This window comes from Coturnix japonica, chromosome 1, assembly GCF_054131305.1.
Source record: "Coturnix japonica strain WE chromosome 1, WE-NBRP24, whole genome shotgun sequence".
In the NCBI taxonomy this organism is placed as follows: Eukaryota; Metazoa; Chordata; class Aves; order Galliformes; family Phasianidae; genus Coturnix; species Coturnix japonica.
Genome location: NC_140663.1, coordinates 46,387,934 through 46,407,312, shown reverse-complemented (window position 1 = coordinate 46,407,312; position 19,379 = coordinate 46,387,934). Strand labels below are relative to the sequence as shown.

General features: G+C 40.4%; 2 protein-coding genes across 4 annotated transcripts in view; both read right to left on the bottom strand.

The window, feature by feature from the left end:
- SULT4A1 (sulfotransferase family 4A member 1) overlaps window positions 1-19,379 on the bottom strand; it is a 30,720-nt gene that overhangs the window by 3,555 nt on the left and 7,786 nt on the right. For 2 of the 3 annotated variants that reach the window (XR_001556869.2, XM_015870044.2), the window contains exons 2-6: window positions 11,202-11,332; window positions 9,758-9,838; window positions 9,518-9,644; window positions 6,204-6,298; window positions 3,385-3,523 (exon numbers count right to left, since the gene is read on the bottom strand). Coding sequence is in view for 2 of the 3 variants with exons in the window: in XM_015870044.2 (XP_015725530.1) it covers window positions 3,385-3,523; window positions 6,204-6,298; window positions 9,518-9,644; window positions 9,758-9,838; window positions 11,202-11,332 (573 nt within the window). In the remaining variant the exon portion in view is untranslated. Of the gene's footprint in view, window positions 1-145; window positions 1,909-3,384; window positions 3,524-6,203; window positions 6,299-9,517; window positions 9,645-9,757; window positions 9,839-11,201; window positions 11,333-19,379 lie in introns of those variants that run through there. The other variant, XM_085517854.1, reaches the window with a different exon arrangement.
- On the bottom strand, window positions 4,428-6,029 carry LOC146762393 (uncharacterized). The gene has a single exon (XM_085517876.1). The coding sequence runs from the start codon at window positions 5,883-5,885 to the stop codon at window positions 5,292-5,294; it is 594 nt and encodes a 197-aa protein (XP_085374002.1). The 5' UTR covers window positions 5,886-6,029; the 3' UTR covers window positions 4,428-5,291.

Here is a 19,379-nt window from a genome sequence, read left to right as displayed (position 1 = left end):
CAAAATAAGAATATTTTTAATAAAAAGCACACATAGAGCAAATGACACAACGTATTCAATTTGCTGTAGTAACTGCCTTCCTTCTGCATCACAAAACAGAGGGATCTTTTGGAAAGATTTGTAGAAGGTAAGAATAAGAGGCTCAGGCCTTTGGGGGTTTGCAGGCTCTACTACAAAGCAGAGAACACTAACACTGCATATGGAAGCGTGCGTGCAACAAAAGCAGGCAATACCACACTTGTGTGGATGAACTGGGCAGTGGGGACAGTAGCTGACCTTTCTGCCTGTTGAAGTCCTCAGCAGCAGCTCTATTCCCTTTTCTCTGGTTTTTCTGATATGACAGTCTCACCTTCCTTTCACAACTGCATTTCCAGCTTTTATTAGACAAGAAGGAGTGATTTTAGCTGTGCACAGCAAGTAGCTGTGGTGCTGCTTCACAGATCTTTAAGGTACAAACTTAGGTTTCTGTGTTACTTCACATAATTGAACAGAGAATATGGCTCTGTTGTTTGCAAAATCTTGCTTGAAACTCTAAGATGCTCAGGATGCCTTACAAGGTTCATTTTTTTATCTTGTCTTCACAGCCAAGAAATGGGCTGGTAATCAGACAGGTAACCTGCTGTAAAATTTTATTGTGAGATGGTCTGTGGTTTTGACACAAAATGCAGCTTGTGTTACATGCTGAATTTTCAGTTTGAAGAAGCAGGGGGAGAGTAGGATGAGAGTTAAGATATCTAAGAGCAGAAAAACACACTGTGTGGTGAATGATCTACTGAAAATTAGAGGTCTTTCAGTAAAGCTACAGTCCTTTGTCCTTACCAGAATTTTATCTCAGGTTCGCAATCTTGAGAGATTTATTTCAAGCACTCATCATTTACCATAACCTAACTACACTGGGGCAAAAGAGGTGCCATATCACAGTCACAGAACTGCTCATAGAAGTTCAGTTTCCAGTAACAATTGGAGTGTACAGCTTCTACAAAATAACAACCTCTCCATGCCAGGTTCACAAATTCACAGATAAAAGCAAGGCTTTTTAGATAAAAATGGCTTTTTTAAAGTATGACATTCTGAAAAGTACATTACGACATGCACACAATAAAAATTACCGAGGGTCAATTACTCTGACTGTAGTATGGGCAGGGGGATGAAGACTGGCATAAAGCTCTGCCAAGAGAGACAAAGGCAGTACTGAATACCAGTAAACCTGCTTTCATGGGAAACAGATCCTCTCACACAAACCTGACAGAATGTTCATTTGATTACAGTCTGATTAAAGGTGATTGCAAAGATACAATAGACTTTCTTTAAGGCGTGTGATTTTTAGTACAATTATGTTCTATTGAGTTTACACAGACAGGTTTGAGGGAGCTGCAAAGGTGGCTTCTGTGAGAAGAGTTGAGGAGCTGCTTCACATATTGGACAGAATCAGTTCCAGATGGCTCCAAAGCAGACTCATCACTGGCCAAAGCTGAGCACCATTAGCTGGCAGTGCCTCTATGAGAACATATTTAAGGAGTAAAAGCTGTGAGACAGCTGTAAAGAGAGGAGGTAGAAACATATAAGAGAACCAACACAAAGTGAGGAAAAAAAGAGTGGGAAGGAAGTGTTGTTCCGTTCCACATGCTGCAGTGGATATCTTCTTGCAAGTACATGGAAAAGATCATGGTGAAGCAGGTTGTCCCCCTGCAGCCTACAGGACCATGATGAAGTAGGTTTTCATGGTGAAGCCTATTATGAGTCATCCACGCTGTAGAGTTTCTTCCTGAACTACTGTACCCAACAGCGAGGGCCCATGGTGGAATGGTTCTTGAGGAACTGCAGCCTGATGGTAACACCCATAGTGGAGCAATTCATGAAAGGTTGTGTCCTGTGGGAAGGACCCCCACACTGGAGCAGAGGAAAAGTCTGAAGAGGAAACAGCAGCAGAAAGTAACTGTTGTTAATGGGCTCCCCATTCCCCCTGTGGTACTCAGCTGTGGGATAATGAGAACTGAAGCCAAGACTTGAAAGAAAGGTCATGAGAAAAAGGTGTTCTCTGGTTTGTTTCACATTTCAGACTCAGTTTTTAATTGGAAATAAATTAATTTTCCCCAAGTTTGCCCATGATGTTAATTACTGAGTAATCTCCCTGTCTTTATCATGATCCATTTTCTCCTCCAATATTGTTGAAGGGAAATGAGGAAGCAGCTTGGAGGAGTACTGGCAGCAAGCTCCATGTTAATAAATAAAATGTATGATAAATGAATAAGCAACTGGCTAACTTAAGTAGTCAAGAAGGACTGATGATATTTGATGTTTTTATCAGAGATTTGAAAATACTTACAAAAATTAGAGTTAAGAAAACTTGCAGAAAACAAGAAGACTGGCTGAGAGAAATAATGTGGAAAGGGCTTCTATACAGAAACCTAAGAACAGAGTATTCAGGTCACGCTGCCCAGGTAAGGGACTATAACCTTTAAACGGCTTCCACTGAAAAGACTATGTGGCCATGATAAGCAGAAGGTTTACGTATGATGCTGTAACAAAAAGTGGTAACGTGGCCACAGACAGACAAATGAAGGAACAAAAAGTTCCAGTTAAAGTTGAATTATATCAGTGGCTGAAATGATTTTGTCAGTTTGCAGTCACTTTCAGTACTTCACAAGGGTGCTTGTGAAGCTGACACAGGAATTCTCCATCATGTTCTTAAGCCCTCAAACAGTTGTTAAGTGCTACATTAAATAAGTTGAGGGGGCTTCTTGAGTTTACTCTTCTACACTTATCAGAAATAAGAATTAGAAAATACTTGATTTCTTGACACTGTCAAAGGACAGATTTACTAGACCAAAGGGCACTTTGGATTCCTGCAGAAAGGCCTCACAAGAACAAACATCTATAAGCTAAACACATTTTAGACAGCCAAGGCAAACAATGAAAAAAGCACATGAGAAGAACTACATGTTCTTGTCATTTGATGACTTCAAACTAGAATTACCTGTTATTCCAGAGGATCTCATACAATGAAACACAAGGGTTTTTAAGCCAGGACAAACTAAGAAATTTTATGGCTTTGACTTTCCAAATGTCAGAAGGAGCTAAGAGGTCTTCTCATCATCAATAGCTTAATCAGTTGAAGTAAGCCAAAGTCATCTTATCTTCTTGAACAGAACAGTTTTGATGGTGTTGAATATAAGCTGTTGATCTTGAATGTTTCTGTTCTTTTTAGTCATTTCTATCTTCATTACAAAACAACTCCCAAAATTACACCAAAAATCAGGTTCCTCTCATCATCTATGTATCAACATTCTGCCAACACCTTAACATATCTTGAAGGTTACTAAGCTGTCAGTTGCTTTTTTCAACTTCCACTCTTAAGATTTTTACTGTGGCTTTTAAACATACCCCTGCCAACAGGAACTGCTTCTGCATTACAGCACTGATCAATGAGTTGATGGCAGTGTTCCACCATAGATTCCAGCTGTGCTTTGTCATAAGAAACTCCTAAGAACCTCACCAGTTGTTCAACCATTGTTGCCAAGTCCTGTAAGAGAGCATTTAAAGATGAGTTTATTTTGCAATATTTCAAGTGAATTTATAAAATGATTTGCAATATTACAAAACGATTTACACCATGATGAATGGGGAAAATACCAATGCAGAAATTCCAGAAATATCACTGTCTTAAAATGCTGCCACCTTCTAATTTGCTGAAAATAAGCCCACACACTCCAAGTAATTAGAAGAGGACAAGGAGGAAGCAGAAAGATGCTGTGGTTCTACCAGCTTTCAGCAGCATCCCTCAGTGTGCAGTTAAGAATGAAAATGTTATCCAAATCACAGGTTTCAAGTCATTGCCACTAAATTATTAACTATTCTGCTTCACTGCATCTTCTGTCAGAAAGTACAAGAAAAATACAAGCTGAAATTGTACACTAATTCTGCTTTGAGTTCTACCTTGCTCTTGTCTTTTTGGATGTTCAGACACAGGAGCTGGGTTCATCCTATGTCTGCTGTACGGGTGGCTAATATAAAGATGTTGACCAAGATGGTGGTAAATAGACAAAGGTTATTAGTAAAGAAAACTCATCAATGCCAATGCCTTGACCGGAAAGCTGAGGTAGTCTCCACTGGGGAGCAGTCTCCAAGAGATGCTGGCTCAGTGGTGGTCAGCCATTAAATGAGGTCTCAGAGGAGGTGGAGTTGAAGTCCACCCCTTCCAGGAGCACAGCTAGATTACTCTCACCTGTGCTCCCGCAGCTGACCCAACACTTGCCTCAGATGATTAATCTGAGGTTCAAGCTGTGATTTCCCATACACTCCACCCCTTCACAGCATGAACCAATTATTAGGTGAGTTTTCCCTATTACAGAGACCCAATGCGATGCTGATACAATTTTCCCATTGCCATAAATGTCGATATAATTTGAGTGATGATTTGATGGGTGTTCATAATCTTCCGTGGGCCAGTGTTTGATAGATGTTACTGGAGACAAGCCATCTTAAGGTGCAAGTCTATCTGCATTTCATCAGTCCAAACGAATCGTCCTGTGATGGTCCTAGAGGCTTAGAGTCTTAGGGAGAGTAATACAAATGTTTCAAGGGTACTAGGAGGGCAAGATACAGGCCGTATTCTTATCTTGGGTCAATACTTCTGCTTGTACCGGATTATGCCCTGGCTGCCAATACCATAACCTCTGGCCAGATATCTGTGGCTGTATAACTATATCTGGCACCAGAGGAGGAGTCTTAATTTGCCTTTGAATTTCATTGGGTCTCCGTATATTATAGATGTTTCTGCCCCGGTATCCACTAAGGCCATAACCTTTTGTACATTTTTCTGGGACCAATATATTGTTAATTCTACATAGGGCCTCCAGTCCCATCTGGAGGCCCTAGGGGGACTGACGTCCCTCGTCATGCCATGAATTGGGCTAGATTCAAATCTTTTACCTCTGAAGTCTCAAGTATCATAGCCCGAGACACTTGAGGTGGTTTCTTTTTTCTACTAGGGACAATGAAATCTTCTAAGTTCCAAGTTACTGTTGGCTATTGTTCTATAATTCTTATCTTTGGTCTTTTAGGACGGTTTTGGAATATTTGTTCATCCCTCATCTGTTTCCACAGCTGCTTCCACAGTTGAAGGAGGACATGGTTAGGCTGGCCATCAATTTTTGTAAATTGAAAGCCTGCCCGAAGATCACCAAACATTTATTTTTGGGACACTCTTATAGGTCCTGACTGAGGGGTTCGCAGGGCTGGTTTCCTAGTTCAGTAGGTGTGTAGGGGCGGGCTGTTACATGTAGGTAAGACTAGGCAGGGGGCCATTGATCTGGAGGCACCCTTTTTGGCCGGTCCTGGAGCTTTTTTGTCTTTGGGGTCACCACAGGACGGACTTCTAATAAGTCCACCTCAGGTGGTTCTTCCAGATCAGCTTTGGTGACTTTGTCCTGATCTGTTGTTTTAGGATCTTGTTCATCATTCATTGTAATATATCTAATTTGGGGATTTGGTGAAAAAAATGATGGATTTTTCCCCGTTAATAAACTGAGCTCGCTTTCTAGCTTTTCAATTTGAGCCTTTAATAATTGATTTGCGTGCTTAATATCATTTGATCTCATTTCGGCCTGATTTAAAGCGGTTAGTAAGGGCCAGGCTACTATAGATGCGGCCATTTGTCTTTCTCTAGTAATAAGTATGTCCTTATGTAATCCTTGAAAATATTCAGTTAAACGGAATGGGGACATGTTGTCCACCACCCGTAAGGGACCCCACTGTTCAATAATAGTCGCAAGTTGGAAAAATGGGGATCCCATGAATCCTGGGATTTGTCCAGGAAGGATCTTTCCTAAAGGAGTGGCCTTCTCCCTCTTGAACCAGCTAAACATATTCCACAAGAAAGACATCTCTTTTCCTGTGTCCACAGGCTCCTGGCTGGCTCGCCAAATGTAAGGGTGGCTAATATAAAGATGTTGACCAAGATGGTGGTAAATAGACAAAGGTAATTATTAGTAAAGAAAACTCACCAATGTCAATGCCTTGACCGGAAAGCTGAGGTAGTCTCCAATTGGGGAGCAATCTCCAAGAGATGCTGGCTCAGTGGTGGTCAGCCATTAAATGAGGTCTCAGAGGAGGTGGAGTTGAAGTCCACCCCTTCCAGGAGCACAGCTAGATTACTCTCACCTGTGCTCCCACAGCTGACCCAACATTTACATCTAACCTACCTTGTGCATATCTTCATACTTGAGGAAAAGTACATTGGCATCCATGTGATGTTCCCAAAACTCCTGGACATGTTCAAACCACGAACCATATCCTACTATGAATACAGAAGATATTATGATTGGCATGAGGAAAAATGAATACTGTTGTTAATAATTCCCCTTCAAAAATGTAAAAATGAGAAGACTAAATTAATTAGGGTGGTTCACAGCCCTAAGAGAACTGTCTGGTTTTGTTCCATCACAATGCACAGCGACTAACTTAATTGAAAACAAGCATTTCTGTCAGTTTGGAATACTCAAAAGAGCTAACATACCCAAAAGAAAAAAATATTCAACTGAAAGTGCAACCATATCTCACTATGGGCCTTCTCTGGAGCTCAGTAATGCCTGACTACTGCACCGAAGTTGAGCCAATATAAAAATTACAGAGATATATTTGTAAAAGGAAAACTTTCAGTGGCTCTGACCCATGAGAAACCCTGCAGTTGGTGTTATCACACTCCACCTTCCATCACTCAAAGCTATATACAACTTACATAGTGGAAAGCTATATATAGAGGAAAGTTCCATAAAGCATCTCCTGTGGTGGACGACGAACAACCACTATCCTTTCTTTATTACACAACTATTGAAGAAATACACATATTAATTTGCTTCACTGTCATTCTCAGAATACTAAAGATGTACCAATAGAATATTCTATTTATCATTACATCTTTTACTTCCTCTAAAATCTAAGACCTATTATCTTCCATTGTTACTTTCTTAGCATTTCCATGCAAACTACATAGGTTTGCCAGAACATGGTCTCAGACACTGTATCTAAGGTGGTACACCAGGACGGCCCATGTTCACAGCACTGCTGAGGCACTGGTTAATGAAAGCTTCAACCCCCTCAATTTTCTCCTGCTTTATTTTCCACTTCTCTGATAAAGTCCACATTTGGACTGGTTTGTCTGTCTCTGTGCGTATCTGAGTTACTGACAGTGGCATTTATTATCTAGAGAGTATTTTTGCTGCCAACATTAACAGAAAGGAAAACAAAGGAGTAATGCACTACAGAATCACAGAATTGCATATGTTGGAAGGAACCTCAAGAGAACATTGAGTCCAGCTCTCCAGCTAAAGAAGGTACACTACAACAGGTTGTACAGGTAGATGTCAACATGGGTCTCCATAGCAGATTCCATAACCTCTCTGGGTGACCTGTTCCTGTGCTCTGACACCCTTACTATAAAGAAGTTCTCCACATGTTTGTATGAAACTTCCTACATTCAAGTTCTAGGCCATTACTCCTTGTCCTACCACTAGAGATCACCAAGAAGAGCCTGGCCTCATCCATTTGCATCCCACTTTCCTTTAGCTATTCAGAAAAATGTATCAGATCCCTCTCTCAGTTTTCTTTTCCCTAGGCTAAACAGACCCAGGTTACTCAGCTTTTTCTCATACAGCAGATGCTCCAGAAGCTTTATCATCTTTGCGGCCCTCCACTGAACTCCTCCTAGGAGATCCCTGTCTGTTTTGAACTGGGGTGCCCAGAACTGAACATAGTACTCTAAATGTGGCCACACCAAGACAGAATAGAGGAAGAGGATTACCTCCCTCGATCTGCTGGCCATGCTCTTTTTAATGTATCCCAGGATACCTTCTTGGATACAATTGCACAGTGCTAAGTTCCTCAAAGTATCTCAGATAATCAAGGCAGAAGCTAAGCAAATACAGCAAGCAGTTCTTCACATTTTCTCAGTATTTTCTGACATTTTTATCTTTACAACAAAGCAACTTCAGAAAAGTATTAAACATCATTTCTAAGAAATTAATGCATGAAGTTTACACATCAGTAAGGCAAAAAACCCTTTTCCTATAGCTGCTCTTAACTGCACAGGGCAAGAACCTGTTAGCGTTATGCTAGCAGAGTTTACCTGCATTTTATATAAGAAATTCCTTTAAGCTCCAGAGGGTAGTGTCACAAATTAGCATATTCAAGATTAATCCCCCATTCAAGAGCTAACAAGTACTGAATCTGCTTCCAGACAGACAGATATAAGGAGGGGGAAAAAGAATGGGATTGCGTCATTCGGATTTAGTGCTTCTCCCTTTTGCACTACATTGAATGCTTATTCTTTTTTTGTTTCTATATTGCTTCCATGAGATGGAAACACTTAAATAAGTGCTATATTTACTGTATTGCAACACACTCACTTTGCATAATTATGGACACAGAACACGCTGCGATGCTTAACTGACTCCAGAAGGTTATGACAAATCGCACAGCTGCAATAAGATAAAGTTCTAAATAGCTCCTGGGATATTTGCACGAAAAAGAATGCAGAACCTTCCTCCCAACTTAGAAGAACCCATCTTTAATATGTCTCCAATGCAGAAGCTCCTGCTTATGGGTTGCAGACAAGATTCCCATTCTCAGGGAATGCAGAAGAAAAAGTTGAAGGTGGGTTGGGAATGGAAGGAGATTTACCCTCCTGCACAAAAGAAAGTGGCAAGGATTATAAAGCCTGTTAACTAATCCCCATTGGCAGGCTTTTACCTTTATCTTCTCTTTAGTATTACACAGCTTCTTTAGCATCAAGTCTTCCAAAATCCAGATCGAAATAACATTTTCTGCACTGGATCTAGAAGAGATCCTGGTCTCAGAGCAGACCAAGGTGTCCAGTGACTTCTTAGTATCACATTAGGGTACATAAAGATTTTATAGAGAGAGTAAAAAAAATGCATTGTTCTGTTTTTTGATCTTGCTAGCTACAAAGCATGGCAATCCATTGGCAAAAGGCTCAGTGACAGCTAGTTACATGAGAACACAAGCCTTCACTCCCTTTAAGGTTAGTAAGTTCGTGCAATGGAGCTAATTAAGGTAGTGCAGCCTGAAGGGAACACAGTGGGTGGGTATATAATGAAACAGCCCTTGCTCACAGGAGTTACTGAGCAAGCAGCTGATGAGCTGTTGTAACACAAGTCACATTACAGTAGTATATATTCAGCCTACAGTTACCTTCTTACAGGGGTCCACCAACTTACTAATGTACTCCTACTGATATATTGCATGAGCTCAGTCTCATACAAACTAGAATTTACCTGAGTGAAGTAGAACACAACTGATCCCACAGGGTCAAATACTGAAAGACAATTATTTACAAGGTATGACCACAGTTTGCAAGGACAAATCTAAGTTCATGCAGCACTGTATCACTAGCAACCTCCTTGCAGTACTAATGAAACAGCTGCATCTTTATCTTTTTTATACTTGCAGAGATGAAAATAAACATGTAACAACATGTGCAGAAAGAATCACTCCTTACACTTGTCATTCATAAACCTTCTGCAGAACTCCTGAAATGTTCCTCTGTAGCTCATGGTCCTTAAGGAGCGGTGAAACTGGTAATAAGACACCACCAGGTCTTTGGGGTTGCGAGCCATGTATATTACCTATGACGAGGAAGGGAAATTATCTTAATGAAAGTTTGCTTGTTTTTTCCATTTCCCTGAGGACATAAACAACTGTTGCTGGTTCAGTTAAACAAGCATGAATTAGTTTTTACCTTTGAATTGCCATTATGGAGGTCTGAAGGCAAAAAACGGTATGGCAGGTGGCTTTTTATGAGGCGAGGAGATGTCAGTTCCTAAAATAAAGCAAAGAAACATTTCTCACATTGTATTATTTTTTGGCACATCTTGAGTTGTCCTGAACTAATGTCCTTTACTTTACTGAGTCACATGCAGAAATTAACTTCTTAAATTAAAAGGGGTCTGGACTAGCAATTAGGTCAGGGAATTTCATCTGTCTTAAATCAAAAGGGTGGATAATGCATATGTGCAGAAATTGTTGTCTTATTTATTTATTTATTTATTTATTTGCTTGCTTTGAAACTACTCCAATTTGCAGGATCCTCTCAGGAAGACTAGAAGGGTTGAAGATTCTTAGCATAAAACGGACTCTGTTTTCACTGATGGTCTTACTAAAATTCAGTGAATAACATTAGAGGTGCTGAATGAATGGCTTCAAAACACCCTACCCTTAATTTTTCAACTTCAAAATTAGAATCCTGAGCTTATATTAGCCTCTGAATTAGACCCAGACAATGCAAAGGTTTATCTAAGCATATAAATACTTTTAAAGGTATTTTCCTATCATAATTTGTGGGGGGAAAAAAAACTGTCTTATGATACAGATCATCTTCCAGTGGTTAAAAGCTGTATAAACTACTACTGGATCAAGTAGATAGCAGAGAGTATACATAATGACTAAACCTCTCACTATTGCTCTTACTTATTTGTGTTGATATACCACTGAGGTCTCATTAGACTAGGGTCACAAAGATCTATCCATACTAGCCTTAGCTAGCTTAAATCAGCAAGCACTCTAGCAGTTCTCAGATGGAGCCTAGCATTTTGCATATCTTGGAATGATCAGGCCTGTATCTAAAGTAGAGCAACAACAAGATTACACTTAATATGCCATGACACTAATCTGAGTAATTCTTAACAACGTCTAAGTCATTTCATGCAAAATATTCCAAACTCCTCTAACTACACTGCAGAGTCTATAGATGATCCACAGACCCTGAGTCTTTAGGGAGCTGTATGTGCAAATTCAGAGTAGAGGGTCTACAGATTTACAGATCTCTGTATTTGTAGTTCTTCTGCAGATTCAGGGAACGGATCAGAGCAAATAATTCTCATTTGGAGAGCTTCTACTTGCATCAGTAAGGTAGGGCCGGAACTCTTTTATTCAAGGAATCTGTTGTCAATATATTTAGGACATTAAGAAAGCATTAGGACATTAAGAAAGTTTTAAAGCATTAGAGTATAATCAAGATTAATAAAACCAACTTCAAAATAACCTAGTAACACTCTGAATCATTCCAACAAACTGAACAAGTCCGGTGATGAGAAGGACAAGGACATAGGATGAGATGAAGTGATAAATATGGAGCCTACAAAGATATCCAAATGCTAAGTGAGTTTCTTTGCAATAAATTGTACCTTGATGATGTCCAGACCAGGCTGAGGGTACTCTAGGACTGGAAGTTGTTCATCTATATTCATTAGTCCAATCTCATCTGGATCAGCTCCCTGACTCACTAGATAAACCACTTCCTGTAGCAAGCCTGTGCCTGCATAAACCAAACAATGAAAGAGAAGAGATTGTATTACAGTCCTTATCTAAACAGAAGCATATGAAAGCAGACCCAAAGAAATCATAACTTTTTCCTCAACAGCCTGCTCTGATCTCAGTATATAGCCACTGTTTTAATGTAGTATGTCTGCTCTCTTTATTTTAAATACATGACAATCTCCTATCACATCAATTATCTGAGATTCTTCTTTAGCAGTAACTTAAATATAAATGTTACTGTATCCCAATCCTTTTAACCTGCGAATTGGAAAACATTTTACATATACTGAGGTTTCACTACAAATGTTAGTTAGGCAAATCTCACTATTTCAGTTTTAAGAATAAAAAAAAAAAAAAGTGAAGCAGACAGAGGGCATTCAAGTTCACAAAATACATTAGAGGTTGTACAGGGGAACAACCAGTGTCCTCTATCTAAAAGGTAGGCAATTCTACTGTTAGGTAATTATTTGAAAGTCTATTTATACTTCCATTATATAGATCGGATAAACCAATGAATGCATCAATGCACAGTGAGTTAGAAACAATCTTTAGAGGCCTCCGTTATGTACCACTCTCCAGTCTGAAGACACTTACAAAGCAACCATCAGATAAGATAGCCTTAATGAATGTGCTTGGAAAGTTAGAAGGTATTCTAAATAGAAGTTTGAGCAGGGAAACTACAAAAGTTGCTCCAAAAGCAATGCCTCCCATTTTGTTATTTTGATCCACGATATCAGAGGCAGATGATAGTGACAAGGCAGTAGAGGTTGAACCTTCCTGTCAATATTTTGTTACATTTTGTTGCTGTGTGACGGATGGCAGCAGAGGGGCTGCCATCTGACAGAATTATGTCTGACATGGAAGTGTGCATGAAATGAAGGTGTGTGAATGAAATCCTTCATGCAGAAACAGCTGCACCCATTGACATTCATTGATGCTTGCTGAACATTTATGGATACCAAACAGTGGCTGTGAGCACAGTGAGGCAGTGGATGGTGCATTTCAGCAGTGGTGACAGCAGCATGAAAGTCAAGCTGTGTTCCAGATGGCTGTGCACTGCTGTCACACCATGAAATTCAGAGACTATCAGATTATCTGCTCAAATCAGCTAACAGTAGCTACTACGCCAAAAAGTAGTGCTTTGTAGCCAAGAATTTGCTCTATCAAATACTGTTATTGTGCTTTTTGAATCTGTTTGTAGTTTCCATGGAAATAAATAGAAGGCATTACTTTTTGAGCAGCCTATGTATTTTAATTGATTTCACCTTCAGACATATACATCTAGACAGCAGGAAATTCACCAAACAGGCAAACAAAAATTCAAAGATATTTGATATTAAAAAGAGAAAGGCATTGGTGAGATTGAAGAATAGAAAGAGACAAGATCAGTGATGTAATTAAGAGACCCCCTATCTACTCCATATCCTTGGAAAGATTAGCTAAAAATTCATAAATCATGCCTTATGGTCCCATTTATGTTTGCAAATAACTTGCCAAGTTGCAGGTAACTTGTAACAGTCACCAGGCAACTCATGTTAGCTAGTATGATCATACACAGCAACACATTTTGCTCAAACTCCTGCATTCTGCTCAAACAAAATAAGAATCTAAGCATCATTATTCAGGTTTTTTCTTTTTAATTTAAACTGGCAGCGAGGAAAAGAAAAGAAAGAAAGAAAAATCATGCATGTAGGTACTGTTTAGATGGAACACGGCCTGGACGCAGTACGAAAGAGAGTACCTCTCCAAGAATTGCTTGGGAGAATAAGTACTTCAACACTTCTGTGTTTCCTGACTGATTGTTGGGTAAATTAAAATGGCTTGGAAAAAAAGAAACTTTCACATTATCATCACCAACAGAGGTGGCTGTCAGGGACTTAATATACACTTGCCCTTGAGGCTGCTCACTCTGCATTTTTAAATCCAAGCATGTATTTTATATATTCAAATTAGCATACACATGGTACTTCAGTATCAGTCCTTGTGACTTGGAATGAGCACAACCCTTGTTCTCATTAAATATTTATCCTGACAGAAGACATCCTGGTTTTCTATAATTTATTTCTGTATTTCCAATTCTGCTTGTAAAGAAAAATTGTATCACAGCAACCCTATTCCTTGAAAGGAAAAAGACTAACTGTTTAGGGATAAACACCAACACCAGTGCTTTCTGTGTCTCAGTTTTTCCCTGCTCAGCTGAACCTTGACAAAAGGACACTATCTCTGTGGTGCCTCAATACAGGACGGATGCTGAGGCAGGACTGCTGGAATTTCAGAAGAGAAGCATGTTCCCTACCATCTCTCCACCAGGTCAGCCAGAAAACTAAGAGGTGAAGTCTGGGGAGCAAAGCCCCTGGGGTCTTAGCTAGTTCTGCTCAAATCTGTGGACTTCAACTAGGTCTACGGACATGAACTAGACCCATGCCACTGAAAACTAGAAATTTAACTCTTGAGGGAATTCTGATTCTTTGTTTTACTTGTCATTCTTTGTTATCATTTGCCTCCAACACACACTCACAAAAGCACACAAAACACACACAAAAGCCATCATAAAAAATAACAATCAACTTGATTTTCTGTATTTAAAAAAACAAACACACATTACTTTGATTAAAAAACAAACAAAAAAGCTAAAAGCCTTTATAAAAGCATTAAATATATTTAATTTCTTCACATCTTCACTATGATTAAGAACAACTCAAATCTAAATCACAAATATTGACAGAGCTGAATGCCCATATGGCTTAGAAATGTTGGCTTACCCTAACAACAGACAAACAGCAGCCCAAGTTCCAACCCTAGCTCCTAGGGCAGGGTTTTGCAGTCCCTGAGAACACGAGCTGGATGGAAAACCAACCATCTGGGGTACTGTACACATGCCACCCAGAGCCACTCAGACCTAGACTGAGGCTTGCAGAGTTTATTAAATTTGTCACTGTGGAAACTGAACGAGTTTTCTGGCATAGCCTCCAATTGTAAAGCATCCAGAAATTGGCCACTTGAACCAAATGAAAGACCTTCTCCTTCTGTTTCTGAATGCACGAGCATGTACATGCATGCCTCACCTGTCAAGGTACAGAAAGAGTTAACAGTCACAGACAGATTAATCTGTCAGCCTTTGGGCATGAGGCACCAGATGCAACATTGATAAGTACCCATCAATTCCACCCTTCCTTCTTTCAGTTGCTGCAAATTTGCATTTCATCCTGGAGGAAGTCCCTGCTAGTCCCTGCTAGCTCCAAGGTCATACTGCCAAAACAGATATCAAAGTCATTTATGTCTATTCAGTTTCAACTACAACGAACCCAGTCAGCACCAGGGGAACTTCAGTGCACTGTACCTGAGAAACATTCTTCCCTGATAAGTTCTTCTGTTATGTCTATGCAATGTCTCAGGAGAAACAGTGCCCTAGTTTATCACATAGTATCTGGAAGAGATGGGATAGGAAATGGTGATGATAAACTATGGTCAGAATTGGTAGGATTTTAGGAGAGCCTTCTAAATTATCTGTGAAACTGCACTTCTACTCTTTGTAAGAGCAACTACAAGAGAAGTCCAGGCATAGCAGTTCGAAATTGTGTTTGCTGGGTTGCACTGTCCTTTGCAGTGCTGCCTAACAATACACAGAAATAAGGACTTAGGAGTCATTCCAGACTATAATCTTCTCTACGAGAGTCCCTGCAACGAATAGGAACTCATCATTTGTATCCTTTTTCATGGTCCATGCCTCAGCACCACTAGTAAAGTTAGCTCATAGATGCTTATCAAAAAAGCTAACTGCTCCAGCAACAACTAGACAGTGTAGCAAGGCAGACAAAACTGTGAAATACCTCGCAGTTATTACTTTGTTTGTATGGAGGGAGAAATACTCTGTAGCGCAACTGCTCTCCACCTCCTCTCACTACTTTCTGGTCATCAATAAATTTCAGCTGTCACAGACTGGTCTAGTAAATGCTGTAAAGCAATTCTCCGCCTAGTTCTTACAATTGCCTGCAAGCGAACTCCTCTTTTACCAGTTTCACAGTATCACAGAATTGTAGGGGTTGGAAGGGACCTCCAGAGATCATCAAGTCCAACCCCCCTGCCAAAGCAGGCCCCCTGCAGCAGGCCACACAGGTAGGCGTCCAGGTGGGTCTTGAATATCTCCAGAGAAGGAGACTCCACCACCTCCCTGGGCAGCCTGTTCCAGTGCTCCATCACCCTTGCTGTAAAGAAGCTCCTTTGCATACTGGTCTGAAATTTCCTATGCTCCAGCTTAGAGCTATTTCCTTCTGTCCTGTCACCACAGATTGCTGAAAAGAGGATGGCCATGTCCCTTTGTCGCCCACACTTAAGATATTTATAAACATAAATGAGATCCCCTTTCAGTCTTTTCTCAATGCAGAATGGACCCAGGCCACTCAGCCTTTGCTCATAAGTGAGGTGCTCCAGACCCTTTATCATCTTTGTGGCTCTCCACTGGGCTCTATCCTTGTCTTTCTTGTACCAGGGAGCCCAGAACTGGATACAGTACTCCATGTGAGGGCTGACCAGAGTAGAGTAGAGGGGGAGGATCACCTCCCTTGACTTGCTGACCATGCTCCTTTTAATGCTCTCCAGGATCCCACTGGCCTTCTTGACCACCAGGACATATTGCAGGCTCATGGCCAACCTGTTGTCCACCAGGATACCCAGATCCCTCTCTGAAAAGCTCCTTTCCAGCAGGTCATTCCCCAGCCTGTACCGGTGCATGTGGTTATTCCTCCCTAGGTGCAAGACTCTAAGCTCGCTTTTGTTAAACCTCATCTGGTTCCTCTGCCCAACTCTCCACCCTTTCCAGGTCTCGCTGAATGGCAGCACAGTCTTCTGATTTGTCAGCCATTCCACCCAGCTTTGTATCATCAGCAAACTTGCTGAGGGTGGCCATTATCCCCTCCTCAAGTAACTGAAAAAGATGTTGAACTAGACAGGACCCAGCACCCACCCTGGGGAACACCACTAGATACAGGCCTCCATTTGGACTCTGATGCCAATCACAACATTCTGAGCTCTGAGTTTCAATGTATATCTGCAGGTAAGTATGGCAGATTCAGATTCAGCCTGCAATAGTGGAGGGAAAACCAGATCTTTCCATTAGAGAAAAAGTAAAAAGAAAAAGTAAGCATCTTTTCTTGACCTCTCCTGAAATCGATGTGTACTAGTTCTCCTGCTTCGTGGAATTCCAACTGGCTTAAGAATATGGATTTTCATTTGTACCAGTGTTTTAATAATAAGAAATATTTATACACTTTGATACCATATTTTCCAATCATTTTGTTCCCAGATGTGATTCATGGTTTAGAATAAAAGCTGATTTTTTTTCATGTTATTTATTCAATATTTTTTACTGCCCTACTCCATACAGATTAAAAGGCTTGATTTTCAGAAATAACTGAAAACTTATCCTCTAAGATTAATGTCCCTTTTATGTGGTATGGATGTCCATAAATTCAATAGCCATCTGCCATATGAGTCTGAGGAACACGAGGAAGTTGAATACAGGTCTTCTGAATCTGATGGCAGCTGCTTAAATAAGACTGGATTTAAAGCAAATATTAACTTAATGACTTCCAATAATATTTAATAAGTAGGGTTTTTAGTTGTTAGACTTATTAATCAGTTTTTCTTTTGAAGCTATTGGCTTTAAAAAACCCAAAACCATTAAGCTATATTCAACTTGTCTTTCACTTGGCTTACATCAGACAACAAAGAAATGTGTCCATTAGGTTGAGATGTCTTTTGAATGTGTATCACCAGAGGCTGTAAACAACAAACTATGAAAATGGTATTCTATTTAGAACTAATACATGCTTTCTGTGTGGTAAAACAAACAAAATAAATACATGCACTACCCCTGAACCGATTACAAACATATATTAGAAACACTGCTTCTATATGTAACAGTACCCTTAAGCAATACCTCAATAAACTGGTTACAAAACAGCATTATTTTCAGTTTGTGCATTACTACTGTTTTTAAGAAATGGTCTGAATCCCAATTCTCCCTTACATTAGAACACTAACTACTCAACAGAATATAGGAGGAGAAGTGCAGAACAAAATGTGATGCATCTCAGTCCAGACAATGACTACAAAGACTTCATCACTGTCATAGTGGAAGGCAGGTGATATGGTGTGTTTCATTCCCAACAGCAGCAGAAGCAGCTCCAAAGAAGGCCTACTGACACCTTTTAGGAGGATGGATTCTAAAGCAACATAAGTAAATAAAATGCATCAGGGACTGTTCTCTGGAAGGACAAGAGTTGCAGGCTGGGCCCATATCCATGTAGATCACTGTGTTAGACTTGAAAAAACAGAAACAAGTAGCTTGAGTCACATGCTCCCTAAACACTGCATCCTAACCATGCCTAGGACAACCTGTCCCAATGGGAACTAGCCCAGGCCTCTTGTTAAGGACAGCTGGCACAAAAAGCAGTTCCCTTCCATCCCTCTCAACCAGCCACAACATCCTCACAGCCATGGGAACTGCCGCAAGTAGTAGGTGCAGGCTAACAGCACTATAAACTATGGGTCAGGTCCACAGACAGCTTTCAATCCCTATTTTGAACAAGATAACACTGCTTTGTCTCTTTGTCTCCTGACTGATGAGTCACGATTTGAGTTTTCAAGCTTGTCTCCACATCCATGATTCCACCATAACTACGTCTTACAGATTTTGTTACACCGATAGCTGATGCTGGTTGGTAGCTGATATCCAAAGGGGATATGTATTTTAATTGCGGACATTCTCTTTAAGATTTAGCTATGTTGGTAATATATTTCCCTGTCTGTAGATGCTCATGTCTGTATTAGATGTCATCACCAACAGAACAGTTCCTGTTCTGTTGCCCCAGTTCACTTGAAACTGTATCAGGTAAATTCGCCTAAGGAGTTTATCCTTCTTTAGGCATAAACTCACCTACCTAATTTTGCTGAAGACATACTAGAATGCATTCACACATAATGCTCTGCAGGCAGTACTTAAAGTGACAAGCAGCAAGCTAAGGACACTAAAATTCTGCGCTACTGCAGATGGTTATAAAAGAGGACATCTATCTGTACTCTTCAATTAATTCTCTCTGTTTTGCTCACCAAACTGAACATGCTCCCATGGCATAAGGCAGCAGAAAGAAAAAATGAGCAGTATAACTGAAAGGAGTGTGAAAATAAAAGATAAATGAATTAAAGCTCCATTCTTCCTTCCTGCCTTACCACACACCGGCAGACAGAATTACATCCCTCTTTACCCCTTCCAAACTTTATCAGGTCAAAAATCAACCCGGTACATTCAGTTGTTAACCTCTTTCCCTGGGCTTCACTCTTTGAAAATCCTCACAATCCAGAGACACAACTCCTTTCATAACAGCATACGAGCACGTCGACTCATGCAGTCATACCAAAGGGTAGGCTCACCAGGACGGTAATTCATGGAGAAAAGGGTGCTTACAATTGGCTAGCATATGGTACAGGGCAGATCCTACCTCAAACATGAGGAAATAATCTGGCAAATGATGGCCATGTAAACTGGCAATGGTTTTTCCTCAGAGTATCCCTAGATTTCTCAAATCCTACCTTCTCCCTGGAGCATAGTCAAGAAGGTGCAGGTCCTTACCCCAGTCTTACCTCAGCTGTATCCTGCCCTGCTGCTTCCTCTAGTAGTCTCATTCTCTATATGAAAAAGATACCCAAACTGCTTAATACATTACCCCAGCAGGAGCTCAGCTTAATCTCCAGTAACGTATTCCCCACACTGGGTCTCATTTCCCTCCATTTTCACATGGGTGACAACACTGTTCCAAAGAATATTGCAGAAGAGAACACTGCTGTAATGACAAGTCATTGTTCTTAAAATACACCCTCAAGGACTTCAATAAGTTACAGAGAAGTGCTTAGTTATCCTTGGAGTCACTGATTTCCTAGGACAACTATAGCACTATGTTCTGTTCTTCAGTGTTGGAATATGGACTGTGACTAAATGCAGGGCAGCACAGCAAGCTCTGCTGATTGAAATAGGATCCGAAGGCAGG

What these genes read in the sequence shown, in the direction of transcription:
- LOC146762393 (XM_085517876.1), bottom strand. Translation starts at nt 5,885, where the DNA reads ATGTCTTTCTTGTGGAATATGTTTAGCTGGTTCAAGAGGGAGAAGGCC.